The 14,405-nt window shown below is 44.3% G+C and overlaps 1 protein-coding gene and 1 pseudogene across 1 annotated transcript; both read right to left on the bottom strand.

Annotated features, from left to right (window-relative positions):
- Window positions 1–367: 367 nt before the first annotated feature.
- LOC147427700 (uncharacterized) lies at window positions 368–1,600 on the bottom strand (annotated as a pseudogene).
- A 130-nt stretch (window positions 1,601–1,730) lies between these two features.
- LOC147427701 (uncharacterized) lies at window positions 1,731–5,059 on the bottom strand. Its single transcript, XM_086497491.1, has one exon. It carries the CDS (start codon window positions 4,716–4,718, stop codon window positions 2,127–2,129), a length of 2,592 nt encoding a protein of 863 aa, XP_086353617.1. The 5' UTR covers window positions 4,719–5,059; the 3' UTR covers window positions 1,731–2,126.
- Between the last annotated feature and the right edge of the window lie 9,346 nt (window positions 5,060–14,405).

The following is a 14,405-nucleotide window of genomic DNA, read 5'->3' on the forward strand; positions in this document are numbered from 1 at the left end:
TGGAGGCGTGGGTTTTGAACCCATGACCTCACCCACGAGAGGCGGATACCCTAACCACTACGCCATGCGCACGTTGTGAAACATGGGGGCTCTAATTTACTTAAACATGTATGCACAAGGGCGGCAGCCAAAAGTAATCTAAGGTACGTTAGATTACTTTCGGTGCCGCCACTGGGATCTAGGGTCCACAAACCCCTGGCTGTAGATCCCACCCTCCCATGCCCGTGCCACTTAGTCCTGAGCGTAGCCAACCAACTCAAATGAGTGCACAATGTGTCCGTGTGTGACAGATAAATGAATGTTGATTACTTTGTTAGGAACATCCTAAAACAAACTTCTTGTTCCTTTTGTGACATGTGAAATACATTTACTGGCAGCTTGCTATCGACTCAATGACTTTAAAAGAGTTCAATCAGCAATGCAGTGCTACCTTGGGTTGCGACAGAGTTCAGTCGCTATCACAGCTAGCACCAACTAGATCAGAGAGCAGCTCGTCGAGCCTCCATCCAGAGGCATCAGAGTTGAGATAGTCAGAGATGATGTTGTCCCCAACCGAAGAGGAGGCATCCACATCCATCATCACATTATCATTGTGACTGCAGTTGTCATTATTTCTATGTCTGCCACTGCTGTTGTTTGGATTCTTGCTATTGGCCTCTAATTCTCATAGAAGGGATGAGCGTACATAGAACTCAAGACCGGGGCGACGAAGGGGTGCCCATTGTCCCGCAAAGATCCTATGAATGGAGCTTGTGGTAGAGTTGAGTTGTGTATTGGCAGGAATCCCTGCCTTTCTGTGGTCATTGTTAGTATCATTGTTGGAGGCCATACTGATGGGAGCTGGAGCTAGCGATAAGGTCTTACTGCTCACTGTCTGAGGTGAGGGTGGGAGCTTGTTCACGGGTCACTTTCTACCCATGCCACCATTATCTTTCCTACGACTCTCTACAGCCGAAACAAAATCGTGGGCGGCAGAATCATTCAAGGCCTATAAAGTAGTTCTTCTTGGGGGAGCATATGCTTCTCACCTGTGAGTGCTGAGCTTGTCTCTTGGGGCAGGGGCGGGGTGACCATAGGGCTCATGCCAACTGTAATGCCTACCAAGAGGAGTCTTCTATGCTTGGCTGTAAGGGCATTGGCAGAATGCACCAACAAATCGCAATCTCTACAGAGAAGAGCTCGGTCCTTGACGCAGAAGAAAAAGGATGGCTTTCTCCTGAGAGCCATCTACATGAGCAAGAGGTTACAAACCACTCTAAATGACATGGTCGGAACAGTAATGAATCCAGATGCATGAACATACACAAACAAACCTGGCAAATGTCGCAGGTAGCTGGTTCTGAGGTGTCAGGAATGAGGGGAACCCTCTGATGCTTACTGGGCATCTTGTTAGCAGCATGCACCTGCGAGTCACACACCGAACACAGCTCTGCCTCATCGGCACAACAAATCGTGCAGGCCAAATAGCTTCATATCCTTCCTTGGTTATGACAGAGCCTTCATGGGTATGCTGTAAGCCCAAGAAAAGAGCACAAGAAGGAAAGGAGATGGTTCGCTATTACTCTTCAGACGACACACAAGCAGGAGAGGTCCAAACCATGATTCAACAGATACAAATATATTTGATTGTCCTTGCAATGAGTATCATCCTACTTGCATCATCCAATCGAAAAATTGAATATTTTTAAAAAATAATCTTCCTTTTTTCGTTAGCAAAAAGGGAACACATCACTATGGCCTTAGCCCTTTGGGCAGCCCTTTGGGCATGCCAAAAAGCAGGAGAGCACAGAATAACTTTGGGCTCTGAGCATAACCTTATGGACAAACCCATGGCATCTCTTCATTGCAATAAGCACATCACAATGCAATACCGGAGACCCGTGAAGATTGAAAAAATAATAGCATCATTTGAGATAGACAATCGCATTCGTCATAAATACTAGGAGATCACAGAATAAACTCGGGCTCTCAGCATAACCTTCAAGACAAACCTGTGGGCATCCCACAGCAAAAAAAAGTGTTTCCTTTGCCAGAAACTTGAAGATTGTGGGAGAATACTCAATTGTGAGATAGAAACCAAAGACTTTGTTACACATAGCAAAATGCATAGGAATGACAACACCTTCTCAGGCAACTGCATCTGGCTGCATTAAATTAGAAGGAAGTGCAGCAGGATCAAGCTCCCAGCAGTCCTTGGGAGCGTTGGGAGCTTCATTACCACTCAGCTTGTGAGCAGGCACTTGATGAGAGAATCTGAGTATCTCAAGAAATGGTACCTCTAAGGCTTGACCATGTGCCAGTCTGTAAATTGTTTTGAAGCCCTCTACCCTTTTGAGGAGCATCATCGAAACACCGGAAACCTCGCTGCAATCAGTAAGAACCTCTACTATGCAATACTTTGAAGGAGAGTCACTGGCCTTCAGCAGCTGCTGACCTTCTTTCCACTCCTCATACAAACACCAAATCTCACCCTTCTTTGGATACACTTTGATCATGCTCTTTCCAAGCTTCTCCCACTTCACAAGATGTGAAAAAGAATTCACACTATGCATTACTTGGCTGGAAGACATTCTGAACTCTCCACATGTGAATGAATAGCCCAAGTCTAGCAATTCAAACTGCTCTTCCGAAGGCTTCCTCACCTCAAACCATCCTGCTGAGACCTTAAAAGGTTTAAAATGTACATCTTTGACTCTCATGTAGTACCTAGGCATGCCGTCCGTGTCATCATACAAAGCCCAGATCTGTCCAGCTTCTACATCCTTCTCTTCCCGTCCGTTATCAAAGTTGAAGAACTCTGCATCTGGAATGTTGCAGCTTGAAACAGAGAATCCTTTCATTCCTCCACTCTCTGACCTTTTCTCCAGTCCTCTTTGTTCTTGTGGCCCTTGAGCTTCATCCTCAACAGTGAAAGCAGTAGTCTTTTCCATATTTAGTTTGACTCTTATAGCTTGTTTCGCAAAATTCGCAAGTTTCTGGGGCGTGGTCAAGGTCTTGGTTCCCTGTTCAGGACCTCCAACCTCATCAATCCTAGCTTTCTTGCTTGGAGGAACATGTTGAAAGTCATCATCACTGTCGCCACAATCATATGTGACATTCCTTTTGGACCTAGAAGACCTCCTTGGTAGTCCCTCGTTTTTCCAGTTAACTGCCACTTCCTTCCAATCCTTCTCATCCTCCTCTGTCTCGCTGCTGCTAGATTCTTGATGCTTCTTGCCTTGCTTCTTGTTTGCCTTCAAGGGCACACCTGCATGCTCCTTTTGGACCACTTTTTCTTTCCCCTCTGTCGTTGGGATGGGCTTACTCTGTTCAGTGGCACTAGTATTTCCCAAATGTTCCCTCTGCTTTTCCAGCTCTTTCTGAAGCTCCGTTGATCTTCGTAGCTCCTGAGCACGTTGCAACACCTCAGCTTTATGGAGCTCTTCTGCTCTTCTCTGCTGTTCTCTCCACACCAAATAATCCTCGGCACCTTGCAACACCTCAGGTTCATGGAGCTCTTCTGCTCTTCTCTGCTGTTCTCTCCCCACAAAATAATTTGATTGGAATGAATTTGCTGCACATTTGTTGGTAGCATTTACATATTTCACTTGCTCTTTCTGCTGTTTCAACTGCTCCTTCTCAAGCTCCATAGACTTCAAGAACTCATGGGCCCTTCTATGAAGCTCACTTTCCACCTCTTGTTTCTGAGAAGCTTTTGTTCCATTCTGGTTTGCCTGTTCCTTGTCCATTGATTTCAAGAACTCATGGGCTTTTTTGCCAAACTCTTTCTTTACCTCTTCTTTCTGTGCAACTTTGGCTCCATTTTGTTTTGCCTGCTCATTCTGTCGCTCCATACAACTCTGGAGATCATGGGCTTTTCTTTGAAGCTCTTTCTCTGTCTCTTCTTTATGCACAGGTTTGTATCCATTTTGTGCATGAGTCACTGGAACAGATCCAGCTTTAGGTGCTGAAGCAGCCTGTGCTGTATTGTTTGGATGTGTTGCATTACAGCGCCCATTGGCAAAGGCATTGAGTCCTGCAGTTGGGTGCTTGGGTTGCTGCATCCCTGAAGGGGGAGCCTGTGTTGGATTCACTCGCAGCAAATCTTTAGCAATAAACGCCCTTCGACAATGGAGGCAAAGCAGGTTTTTATCCTCAAACTTCCTCAAGTACTGATATCTCATATGGCAGAAAGGACAAGCAGTCCAGAAAGTGAAGGGGTGAAGCTGATCGGACTGGCGAGGGGCTACATTCTGCATATTCGGCTGCTGATGATTCTGTTTGTTGCAGGCACGCTGATTGCGAGAAGGTGTGAGAGGGTTAGCCCTTTTCTGTGCCAGGCCCCGCTTGGCATTGTACACAGAGCGTCTGATTTTATCAGAGAGAACCTGTGATGCTTCTCCGATGAGCTTGAAAGCTGCCTCTGCGCCAGCAAACTTGTTTTTGTCAGGATGGAGGAAGAGGGCAAGCTTTCTATATTGCTTCTTTACTGCTGCCTCATCTGCATTTGGCTCCACTTGCAAGATGCCATACCAATCGAGCTCATTGCAGCCAGCGATTTTCACAAGGGCAGCCATGTGTACATCAATGACTGCCATGATTTGCACCATGTTTTCAAGGCCAGGAAAGAGCTGTTGTGCCTTCAATGCATACTTCTTAGCCAACATATAGTCCTGTGATGCCAACTTTGCTTCTGCCAATGCGCGCACCCGAATAGCTTCTTCACGGTTGCAGTCCATTGCTTGAGTCAGAAGAATGTATGTTTTCTCACCTACACATTCTGGACTCGTAAACTTTCGTACCTATGCATTCTGGACTCGCATTCCACTTTGTCGAGTTTCATAGAAGCATGGAATAGCATCAAGAGCTACCTTGTTCTGATGAGGAGGGACACGAGATCCCATCATTGTTAAAAACACGCAGACAATTCCAAAAGAACTCTCTTCAAGAGGAGACCTGGGGCCATCTCTCTCTCTCTCTCTCTCTCTCTCTCTCTCTCTCAAACACACACACACACACAAGCGCGCACGCACTCGCACACTCTCTCTCTCTCTCTCTCTCTCTCTCTCTCTTTGAGTCTCTCGCCCTCCCTCCCTCTGCTCTCCTCCCGCGCAAAAACATTCCAAAAATTTAAACGTTGTGAAAGGCTTGGTTCACATTGGGGAGGCGGAAGAAACATTGCAAAAGGTGCATTTCCGGATGGAAGAGTTCCAGGATGCACACTTCCGCCACCCATTTTGTTCACATAGAGGGTGGAACAAAAAATGACTATTTTCTTCCACTGTCTACTGTGAATATTGGGCGGCGGCGGAACAAAGAGTGAAAGGAAGCAATATTTACCAATTGCACCAATAAACTTTAGGGGAAATTATCTGGATACACTTGTATCTATTTTCTTCCACTGTCTACTGTGAATATTGGGCGGCGGCAGAACAAAGAGTGAAAGGAAGCAATATTTACCAATTGCACCAATAAACTTTAGGGGAAATTATCTGGATATACTTGTATCTATTTTCTTCCACTGTCTACTGTGAATATTGGGCGGCGGCGGAACAAAGAGTGAAAGGAAGCAATATTTACCCACCAATAAACTTTAGGGGAAATTATCTGGATACACTTGTATCTATTTTGGTTGAATTTATGAAGCAATTCATCTCCAAAACCTATACAACCAACTCCAATTCTATTTTTAGCATCTTGTATTGATAGACAATCAGTCCTCTTATGAAAAGCTACAACTTTTTTCTATTTTTGGAAATATTTAATCTCACAACCAGGGATATTTCGAGAATTTTGGAAAATTTGAAGGGAATTTTGGGAATTTAAGACAAAATATATATTAGGGGTGCTTTGGGAATTTTTGAAATTTGAGGGGTATTTTAGGAATTTCCACAAAATAGAGGGGTATTTTGGTAATTTTCTCTAAACTTTATTGTTGGAACTTTTGGAGGAAAAAAATGAACCGTGAGAGCTGCCAAGTCAGTTGCAGTCAAACACACGTGTAGGGTGAAAAAGGTGTTGCCAAGGGGGGAGCGGGGTCGAAAGTAAAGCATGGTTTTAGTTCCATGTGTTGGCACTTGTTGGTACGCGCTGTCGCCGCCTACTGTGAACACCCGAGCTGACGTGGAGACGTTTTACTGATTGCCAACGCGCATGCGTTTTACTGCCACCGCCCATTGTGTACCCGACCTAAATGAACCTTCGATGTAAGGACAGTCGAGGCTCTAATCTAATTGCACGCGCACGGGCACACACGCACACGCACACATAGGTCCAAAAAAAAGAGTAGAAGACTGAAGTGCACGGGAAGCGCTGCGTATTTTGGAGTACCGGGCGCAAAAACGTGTTAGGGTGGATTCACACTGAACAACGGCACAAAACGCCTGTTGTGCAAGCCTTGTTCCATGCAGAAGTGGGGGAAAAAGGAGCTTCCACCGGGGATGCGTTCACAATGGGCGGAGGCAGCACCCATGAGACAGATTGCTTGGAAGCATGCAATTGGAGGCGAGGAGGCTGTCAGAGTGGAAATCGCACTCGGGTGAAGGGGCTCGGAAGATGGAATGGGGGGGGTAGAAGAAACTATGTGTTGACGTGGACCACCTTTTCCCCACTTCCTCCGCCCTATGTGAACAGAGTTGTCCAAATGGCGCTTTTTCACTAGAGCATGTTCCCCCAGCTTTCTTCCGCCGCCTCAATGTAAAATGGGTCTTAGATCCGTAAAATAGGGAATCCCATGAGGCTAGACTCTCCAGAGGGCTTTGAAGCGAACACATTTTATGCCCGGCTTCTTGCCTAAGCCCAACCCAGCCCCGCCTCTCAAATCTAACTCTATCAATTTTGACATAATTACCTATCTCTCTTTCTTATTCAACCCTAATTGTGCCACCCAACACGTGAAAGGACCCCTACACCCCCTATCCAACCTTGTTTAAGGGTTGATTATTTTCCCCTATCAAAAGTGTGAGCACATAATCAGTAGGATAAGGACAACTGGTGATTGATTTCAAGACCAAGTGTACCGTGCAAGTGAGCAAGACAAGGGGGGATGGGCATGCTTCACTTTGGTGTGAAAGCTATCTTAAGAAAGTGCAATCCAACAACTCCAAAGAGGTAAGACAAAAACATAAGTTTTTGTGTTCTAAAATATAAAATAACAAGATTTAGACCTTTCAGTCGCGTCGACCTTGCAAATAGGATTTGTTAGTAACTAGTATGTGATCCGCGCGTTGCTGCGGTCAAGAAGGAGTATCATTCAATTTTGGGTAGCCCTTTCTTCAAAGGGATAACATGTGTCAGTATTCTTGATGCATCTAATTCAAGGTAGTGACAAACATATCTTAAATGCTTTATTATGTGCAATAAGGTTTTACATGCTTTAGGTATCAACCTAAATCACATCAACTTTGTGCACGACAACAGAAAGTGCATAGAGAATTGAATTAATGTAACAACTATAGATAATAAACTTAAAAGATTTCACATTTGGGGAGGGGAGGGAGAGAGAGAGAGAGAGAGAGAGAGAGAGAGAGAGAGACACACACACACACACATTGAGAGAGAGAGAGAGAGTAGAAGAAGAACATGGCTTTTTTAACTTTAGAGAACTATGATTCATTGATGTGAAAGTATCCTTGTAGTCCGCCAAAAAACTCATGCACTTCCATTAAAATGTTATCACGATAATAGTGATTCCTGCAAGCCAATAGGTTAAGTACAATAAGTTCAATAACCAACCAAAACATTAAAACGTATTGTGCTTTATTGATGTTTCTTTACCTAACAACTTCAAAGCTCTCAACAATGTGTGCTACATCGTGCTTAGTGAGTGGGCCTCTCCAACCAGATGGATCTACATGAGAAAATTGTCAGTTTGAACACCAACCTGAAAATTTTACAAAGGATATACTTAGATGTTACCATAGATATGAAATGGTGGATGATGAAGCATCCAGCTAAATGTAGATAGTCTCCAATGCCTTCTTTGACATGGCAGTTATAAATAGAACATGTCAACCCCATCCAAGAAACATCATAACATCATAACATGTCAACCCCATCCAAGAAACTAATAACGGGGTCTAGAAATTAAGTGCCTCCCAATTATCAGTGAAAGTGCAAAAAGTGAACCAAATCTAAAGGAGCAAGACAATTTCTACTTGTAAACCTAGATAGTTGTAGTGACTGGAACCTCTTTCCTAACGACATGCTACCTTATGTACCCAAGCCACAAAGGTAGTACTTTATATTGTTTTGACACAAATATCATCTCAACCAAGGTCTCAAAACTTAATTTAAGTATAATATATGGTTTCATGCAATGTAGATCAAGCAACACAAGCATAAATCCAAACAAAACAACACGTTCATTAATTTACCCTACCAACGTAGTTCAAAGCAAGGTATGCTTTAGTACATCAAAACAGTGAATCCAATTAGTACACTAAGTACGTGCTTCAATTATTTCTAGTAGTCAAGGTTGATGTAAAAAAAAGCTTTACAGAGCTTTCATTTTGTAAGATAATAGTATGATAGACTCAACCAGAACATTGACATTGATTGCGGCAAGACCATTTCATCTTGGTGTCTCTCCTCCCCTCCTCCCCCTTTTCTTCCTCCCTTTTTCTTATCATGGGGTAAGATTCGCTCACTGGTGCGCGAAAAACCTGGTTTGATGTAAGCGCACCTGACAAATTTTGATATTTACTTCTAAAAAATGTAATTTTGAAATGGTCATTATGACCGTGAGCAAAGCTAGAAAAATACATTTTTTCTAACCGAAGACTATAAGGTCAAATTTGAAATGCTACCAGTTTTCAGGTCAAATTTGAAGCTTTTGCCGGTATTTACACTAAAATTAAACTTGTGTAAATTTGCGGGGGTTCTTTGAGGCAAGCTCAAAATCTAACTGCGATTCTATGATTTTAACCAGTTAAAATTCGATAAACCCCAATACATTTTTCCTAACCAAAGAAAATAAGGGCAAACTTGAAATGCTACCGGTTTTTAGGTCAAAATTTGAAGCTTTTGCCGGTATTTACACTATACGCGTGTAAATTTGTGGGTTTTCTAAGCTCAAAATCGAACCGGAATTTTATGATTTTAGCCGGTTAAAATACATTGTATCCCGGTTTTTATCTAACAATGACCGTAAGAACACGTAAAGATGATTGCACATGCGGAATGGAAACGAAGGAATTTTTTTTTAAACATAAAAACCTTCAAATGTAGTCGAGGTTGTTGTTCGCCACCGGCAATCCGCTCACCCGCGTCCCCCCGTCCTCGTCACTTGCCTTCCCGACCGCTTGCCTTCTCCACCCAAGGGTTACTCGCTCCCACGTTGGATCTCCTCGTCTCGTTGGCTTGCCGAGAAATAATCGCCTATCTCCTCCGATTTGCTGAAATGCTACCAGCTTTCAAGGCAAAATTTGAAGCTTTTGCCAGTATTTACACTAAAACTTGTATAAATTTGTGGGTGTTCTTTGAGGCAAGCTCAATATCTAACCGGGATTCTATGATCTTAGCTGGTTAAAATTCAATGCACCCCAATACATTTTTCCTAACCAAAGAAAATAAGGGCAAACTTGAAATGCTACCGGTTTTTAGGTCAAAATTTGAAGCTTTTGCCAGTATTTACACTAAACCCATGTAAATTTGCGGGTTTTCTTCAAGGCAAGCTCAAAATCTAACCGGGATTTTATGATTTTTACCTTTTTAAAATACACCATTATCTCGTTTTTTTCTAACAATGACCGTGAGATTGCACGTGTGGAATGCAAACGAAGGAAAGTTTTTGCAACATAATACCTTCAAATATACCGATGTAGCCGAGGGTGCCACTCGCAATCCGCTCACCCGCATCTCCCTTCCCTCGTCACTTGCCTTCGCCTTCCAACAACCGCTCGCTTATTTCACCGATCGCTTGCCTTCTCCACGCAAGGGTTGCTCGCTCCCACATTGGATCTCTTCGGCTTGCTAGCTTGCCGAAAAATGATCGCCCATCTCCCCGATTTGCTGGCCTGCCGTTAAGAGGCTCGATTGGCAAGGAGCCCCCTATCTCTCTCTCTCTCTATCTCTCTTGCTTATGGAAACTCTCTCTAGCGATTCAATTCCATGCTCCCACTGTCCCAAACCGGCACTCGCTCAATACTGCAGGCTTTGTTTTTTTCACTCTCTCAAAAACGCAACACTCAAGTAGCTCTCTTTCTCTCAGACTCTCAGGCTCATAAACTCTCGGGCTCATAAACTGAAGGTGGTCGATGACTCGATAGGAAATGGATGCCGAGCTCTCTCTCTCTCAATCGAATCAACTCTCTCTCTCTCTCTCTCTCTCTCTCTCTCTCTCTCTCTCTCTCTCTCTCTCTCTCTCTCTCTCTCTCATGCAGTTGGAGTCTGGACTCTAGAGGCCAATCAAATCTCTCTCTCCAGTCTCTCTCACACGCAGTGATGGACAATTAAGCTTAGTCATCATTCTCTCTCTCTAGTCTCTCTCACACGCACAATTGTGGGCCGTGGCGTTCTGCAAGAGACATAAATGATCTTGTTTGTGTGCGTCCATAACTGCAACAAAAGCCAGCCCGCTTCCCCACACCCGTAGTGACACACACACTACTGCGAGAGAGGACACACTGCTGCGCTGCCGGCTGAAGGTCCTGAGCCTGCGCACACCCCCACACTCGTAGTCCTGCGCTGCCGGCTAAAGGTCCTGTGTCATAGTCCGGCTGAAGGTCCTGTGCTGCTGGTTGAAGGTCCTGAGAACACCCCCACACTCGTAGTCGCACTATCGTTGTGACACACACACACACACACACAGCCTACACACGAGAACACACTGCTGTGCTGCCACTTGAAGGTCCTGACTCCTGAGCTCGTAGTGTCTCACACGCACACACACACCTGCGCAGGAGGACACGCTGTTGCGGTACATCTATATGAAGTGACCTACAGACTGGACGCTGCCAACATTGTCGACCTGTAGTATGAAGCGACCTGCACTGGCCGCTGGCAGTATAGATGTACAGAGAGAGAGAGAGAGAGAGAGAGAGAGAGAGAGAGAGAGAGAGAGAGAGAGAGAGAGAGAGAGAGAGAGAGAGAGAGGAGCGCCTGGAGTCATGGACTCTGCACTCGGCTGGACTGATCTCACTGCACGTACACCAGGTCAGTCCTAGTTGGCATGCATGTTTTATTATTTGGTGAGAGCTACCAGATAAGAGCGCATGCACGACGAGCAGTTTAATAAGCCTTTAACCCATCAACTCATTTTTTTTTTTGAAAAACCAAACCCCTCCAGCATGCGACACATGGAGGGGCTCTTTGAGCTTGAAAATCTCAAGCTGCATAATAGAAGTATAGAAGTTTTCATTAACACTAGAAAAGTGGCGCCGCCTTTGACGCCATCATGGCCCTTGTGTTCAATGGGACATATAAGCTTTTGAAAAGAGAACATTCGACTCTTTGGAAGTTCTAATGGAAACCTTATGCACTCACGTAAGCAAAAGCCTTCACAACACACACTCATATTAACTTCACACGCACATAAAGAGTAGGTGTTATTTCTTATGTCCAAAAATATAACAATGCCCAAAATGATATTTATGTGCAACACATAGAGACTCAAGCTTTCTACCCTCTAATGTGTAGCCTACGACATGCATTATCTCGGGATCAAACCACCATGGTCTGTGATGTAAGACACGTTGACCAATCACTAGAGGAAGAGACCCTCAAACAAAAATGTGTAGGGACCAAGCAGAATGATCAAGACTCTGAACAAACACGACATTGATTTGGAGGGTTCTACTTAACTCTACAATGGTGATATGCACTTTGACTCCTACCTGGATAGCAACTTGGACGTAGCAAAACAAGCTCACATCATATGAGGCTTCATGTATACCCACCAACAAGAACAATGGATAATATTGTATTATTGATCATACGTTTCAAATTCTTCAAAGTATCACAAACATACATATAAACAAATTATGTACGACGTCTCTTAGTGACTTATAAAGAGCTTCAAAAGTGTGTATGTGACTCATGGGAGTTTCATCCCATATAATCAATGAAGGCATTGGCAAAGCTCGTCAAGCTTGCTAGTTACGTTAATGGTGCATGTCGACTAAGAAGTTATATCAATAGGGATCTTGAATCTAGAGTGTGTAGTCCTTCCATTGTCGAGAAGCTGTGCTACAATACAATATGATGTGTATGCCAAAGCAGCTCTAGACTCTCCACGTATCCAAGAGAGCAAGGCATTATAAAGATAGTTTTTCCCCATTCCACCTAGCCTAGAAGCATATGTACACATATACATTGTGACAATTGATCCCATGCACCTTAACACATGCAAATGGATTCATAGACATCAACTCATACCATAGACATGCTATAGTAGGACTTATCAAAATTATCGAAATTCATCCCCCCCTTTATGTGTAGTATAGACCACCTTCGTGGTTGACTACCATGAGTTCATAATTGCACTGTCTTTTTAGGGTGGATTTGTACTTTCCTAGACTCTCCCTCTTTCTCTCTTAGAGAGAGAGAGATAGATCTAAGCTCCATAAGTATAATGTTGAGAGGGGGGGGGGGGGGGGGGAGAGGGAGATTCTATTATTGTCCAAATATGAACTATGGGACCAAAGTTACGTGTGATGTAGTATGTATGGGGCTAATAAGCGATCTTAATGCTCCAAAATTGTGGTGATGGGAGTCGTAATGGAGAGACCACATTGTAGCTATTGGGAGAAGAAATTATGTAGGTCTAAGTCATGGTTAAAAGTCGAGCGTTGTAATAGTGTGTGGTACTCAGACTCTCAAACTTGCAGTGAGCATAATGTGCACAATCGGTTTGACTCTTCTCCATTTCCCCAAGACCCTGTCTCGCATCAAAGGGAGTGGGAGCTAAGTCAAATGGCTGCAATAGTGTGTATCACTGACAAGGGGATAGGCTTAAGCATTATAAGAGTGAGTACAGTTTCCTCTTTCAGCAAAGAACGTGGTTTTGTAGTCGGGGACAATATGGGTGGTGTAATCTGTGAGTGCATGTGTGCGCGGATGCATGCGTGCGAGATGATGTGCGGTGCGTGCAGGGAAGGGGAGAAGCGCAAGACGGTATGGGTGGTGAAACCTATGGAACTAGCGAGTAAGGTGCTTATTATTCATATATGTATAATGAATAAGGGCATGTATACACAATGGGTGGACGGCGGCCCGGGCAAAAGGTGGAGCACCTTTACCCCAATAAACTCCCATTTAAAGGCAATGCGCCAATAAGTGAGGCCTACTAGCTAAACTACTAGTATGTACAAGAAATTAGGTGAGAGACTCTCTCAAGCTATGCCCACTAGCTCACTGTGTTGATCTACACGCTGTCGTACTGGCTTTGGTGGTTGGCGAGGGTGCGTACCCATGCTAGAGTCTGCATGTAAATCTCGCAGACTACTCTATATGGTCTGCAAAACTCCATTATGCAACATGCTAGTGTCAGCCATCGCACGACTGACAACCCCTGCTGCAGCTGCTAGATCGGGCCTTGACACTAACAAGTTGAACATGAGATGCCCAAACACTGATGAAATCTACGCAAACTTGGTTGTACTCACCTCCCCTGTGCTATCTGCAATCATTGCATCATCAGGACTACCCATCGCGTATGGATGTGTCAACACCAACACTATGAAAGCTACGTCCATGTCACTCATAGGCCAACTCATCAGTCTCTAACATGAGCATATCAAAGAACTCCATGTTTGTCATCTCTCTCTCTGTCTCTAAGGAGTATACCTACTCTATCTCTGCTTGCACAAAGTCTGACAACACCTACTGTGTCTCGCTAGAGCATTGCCGCTCTATCTCTGTCTCTACATAATCTATAAGCACGTCCTGCTTAGCTAAATGCAATATCTCGTGAGCATGGTGGAGCTCACCCATGAAGGAGACACGTCTTGTCTCTCTTTCAAAGCATGCCTGCAACAAAACCAAGACTACGTCGTCTCAAGCCTCAGACACATGCAAAGGATAGACCAGGCCACTGTGGGCTCCTCTGGCAATCACTAGTGAACCGCAATGCATTTGGAAAGATTGCTCTCTAAGCAATATCTGACAACTAAAGTCTGCTAACCGTCTCACTGAGATCAAGCTCTAAGGAATGTAGCGCACATGCCATAGCGCGTATGATGCACCATTGGGCAAAGACAAACAAACATCTCTTGCACCCTCTATGTCAAACGTCGAACCATTAGCCACGTGCACACTTCCAAGTCTCCCACTAGAAAATGTGTTGAACCACTCACGACATGGTGTGATGCTGAAAGCAACATTGCTATCTAGTAACCACTGTGGAGAAAGTCTGCTATCCATAGACATATTTGCAAGAGGTACACTCGAAGAAATCATGACATCACCGTGGAGAAAGTGTGCTATCC

This window comes from Adiantum capillus-veneris, chromosome 23 (assembly GCF_014529385.1).
Source record: "Adiantum capillus-veneris isolate H3 chromosome 23, ASM1452938v2, whole genome shotgun sequence".
Taxonomy (NCBI): Eukaryota; Viridiplantae; Streptophyta; class Polypodiopsida; order Polypodiales; family Pteridaceae; genus Adiantum; species Adiantum capillus-veneris.

Excerpts from the sequence above, each read along its gene's own strand:
- LOC147427701 (XM_086497491.1), bottom strand. The coding sequence starts at position 4,718 with ATGGACTGCAACCGTGAAGAAGCTATTCGGGTGCGCGCATTGGCAGAA.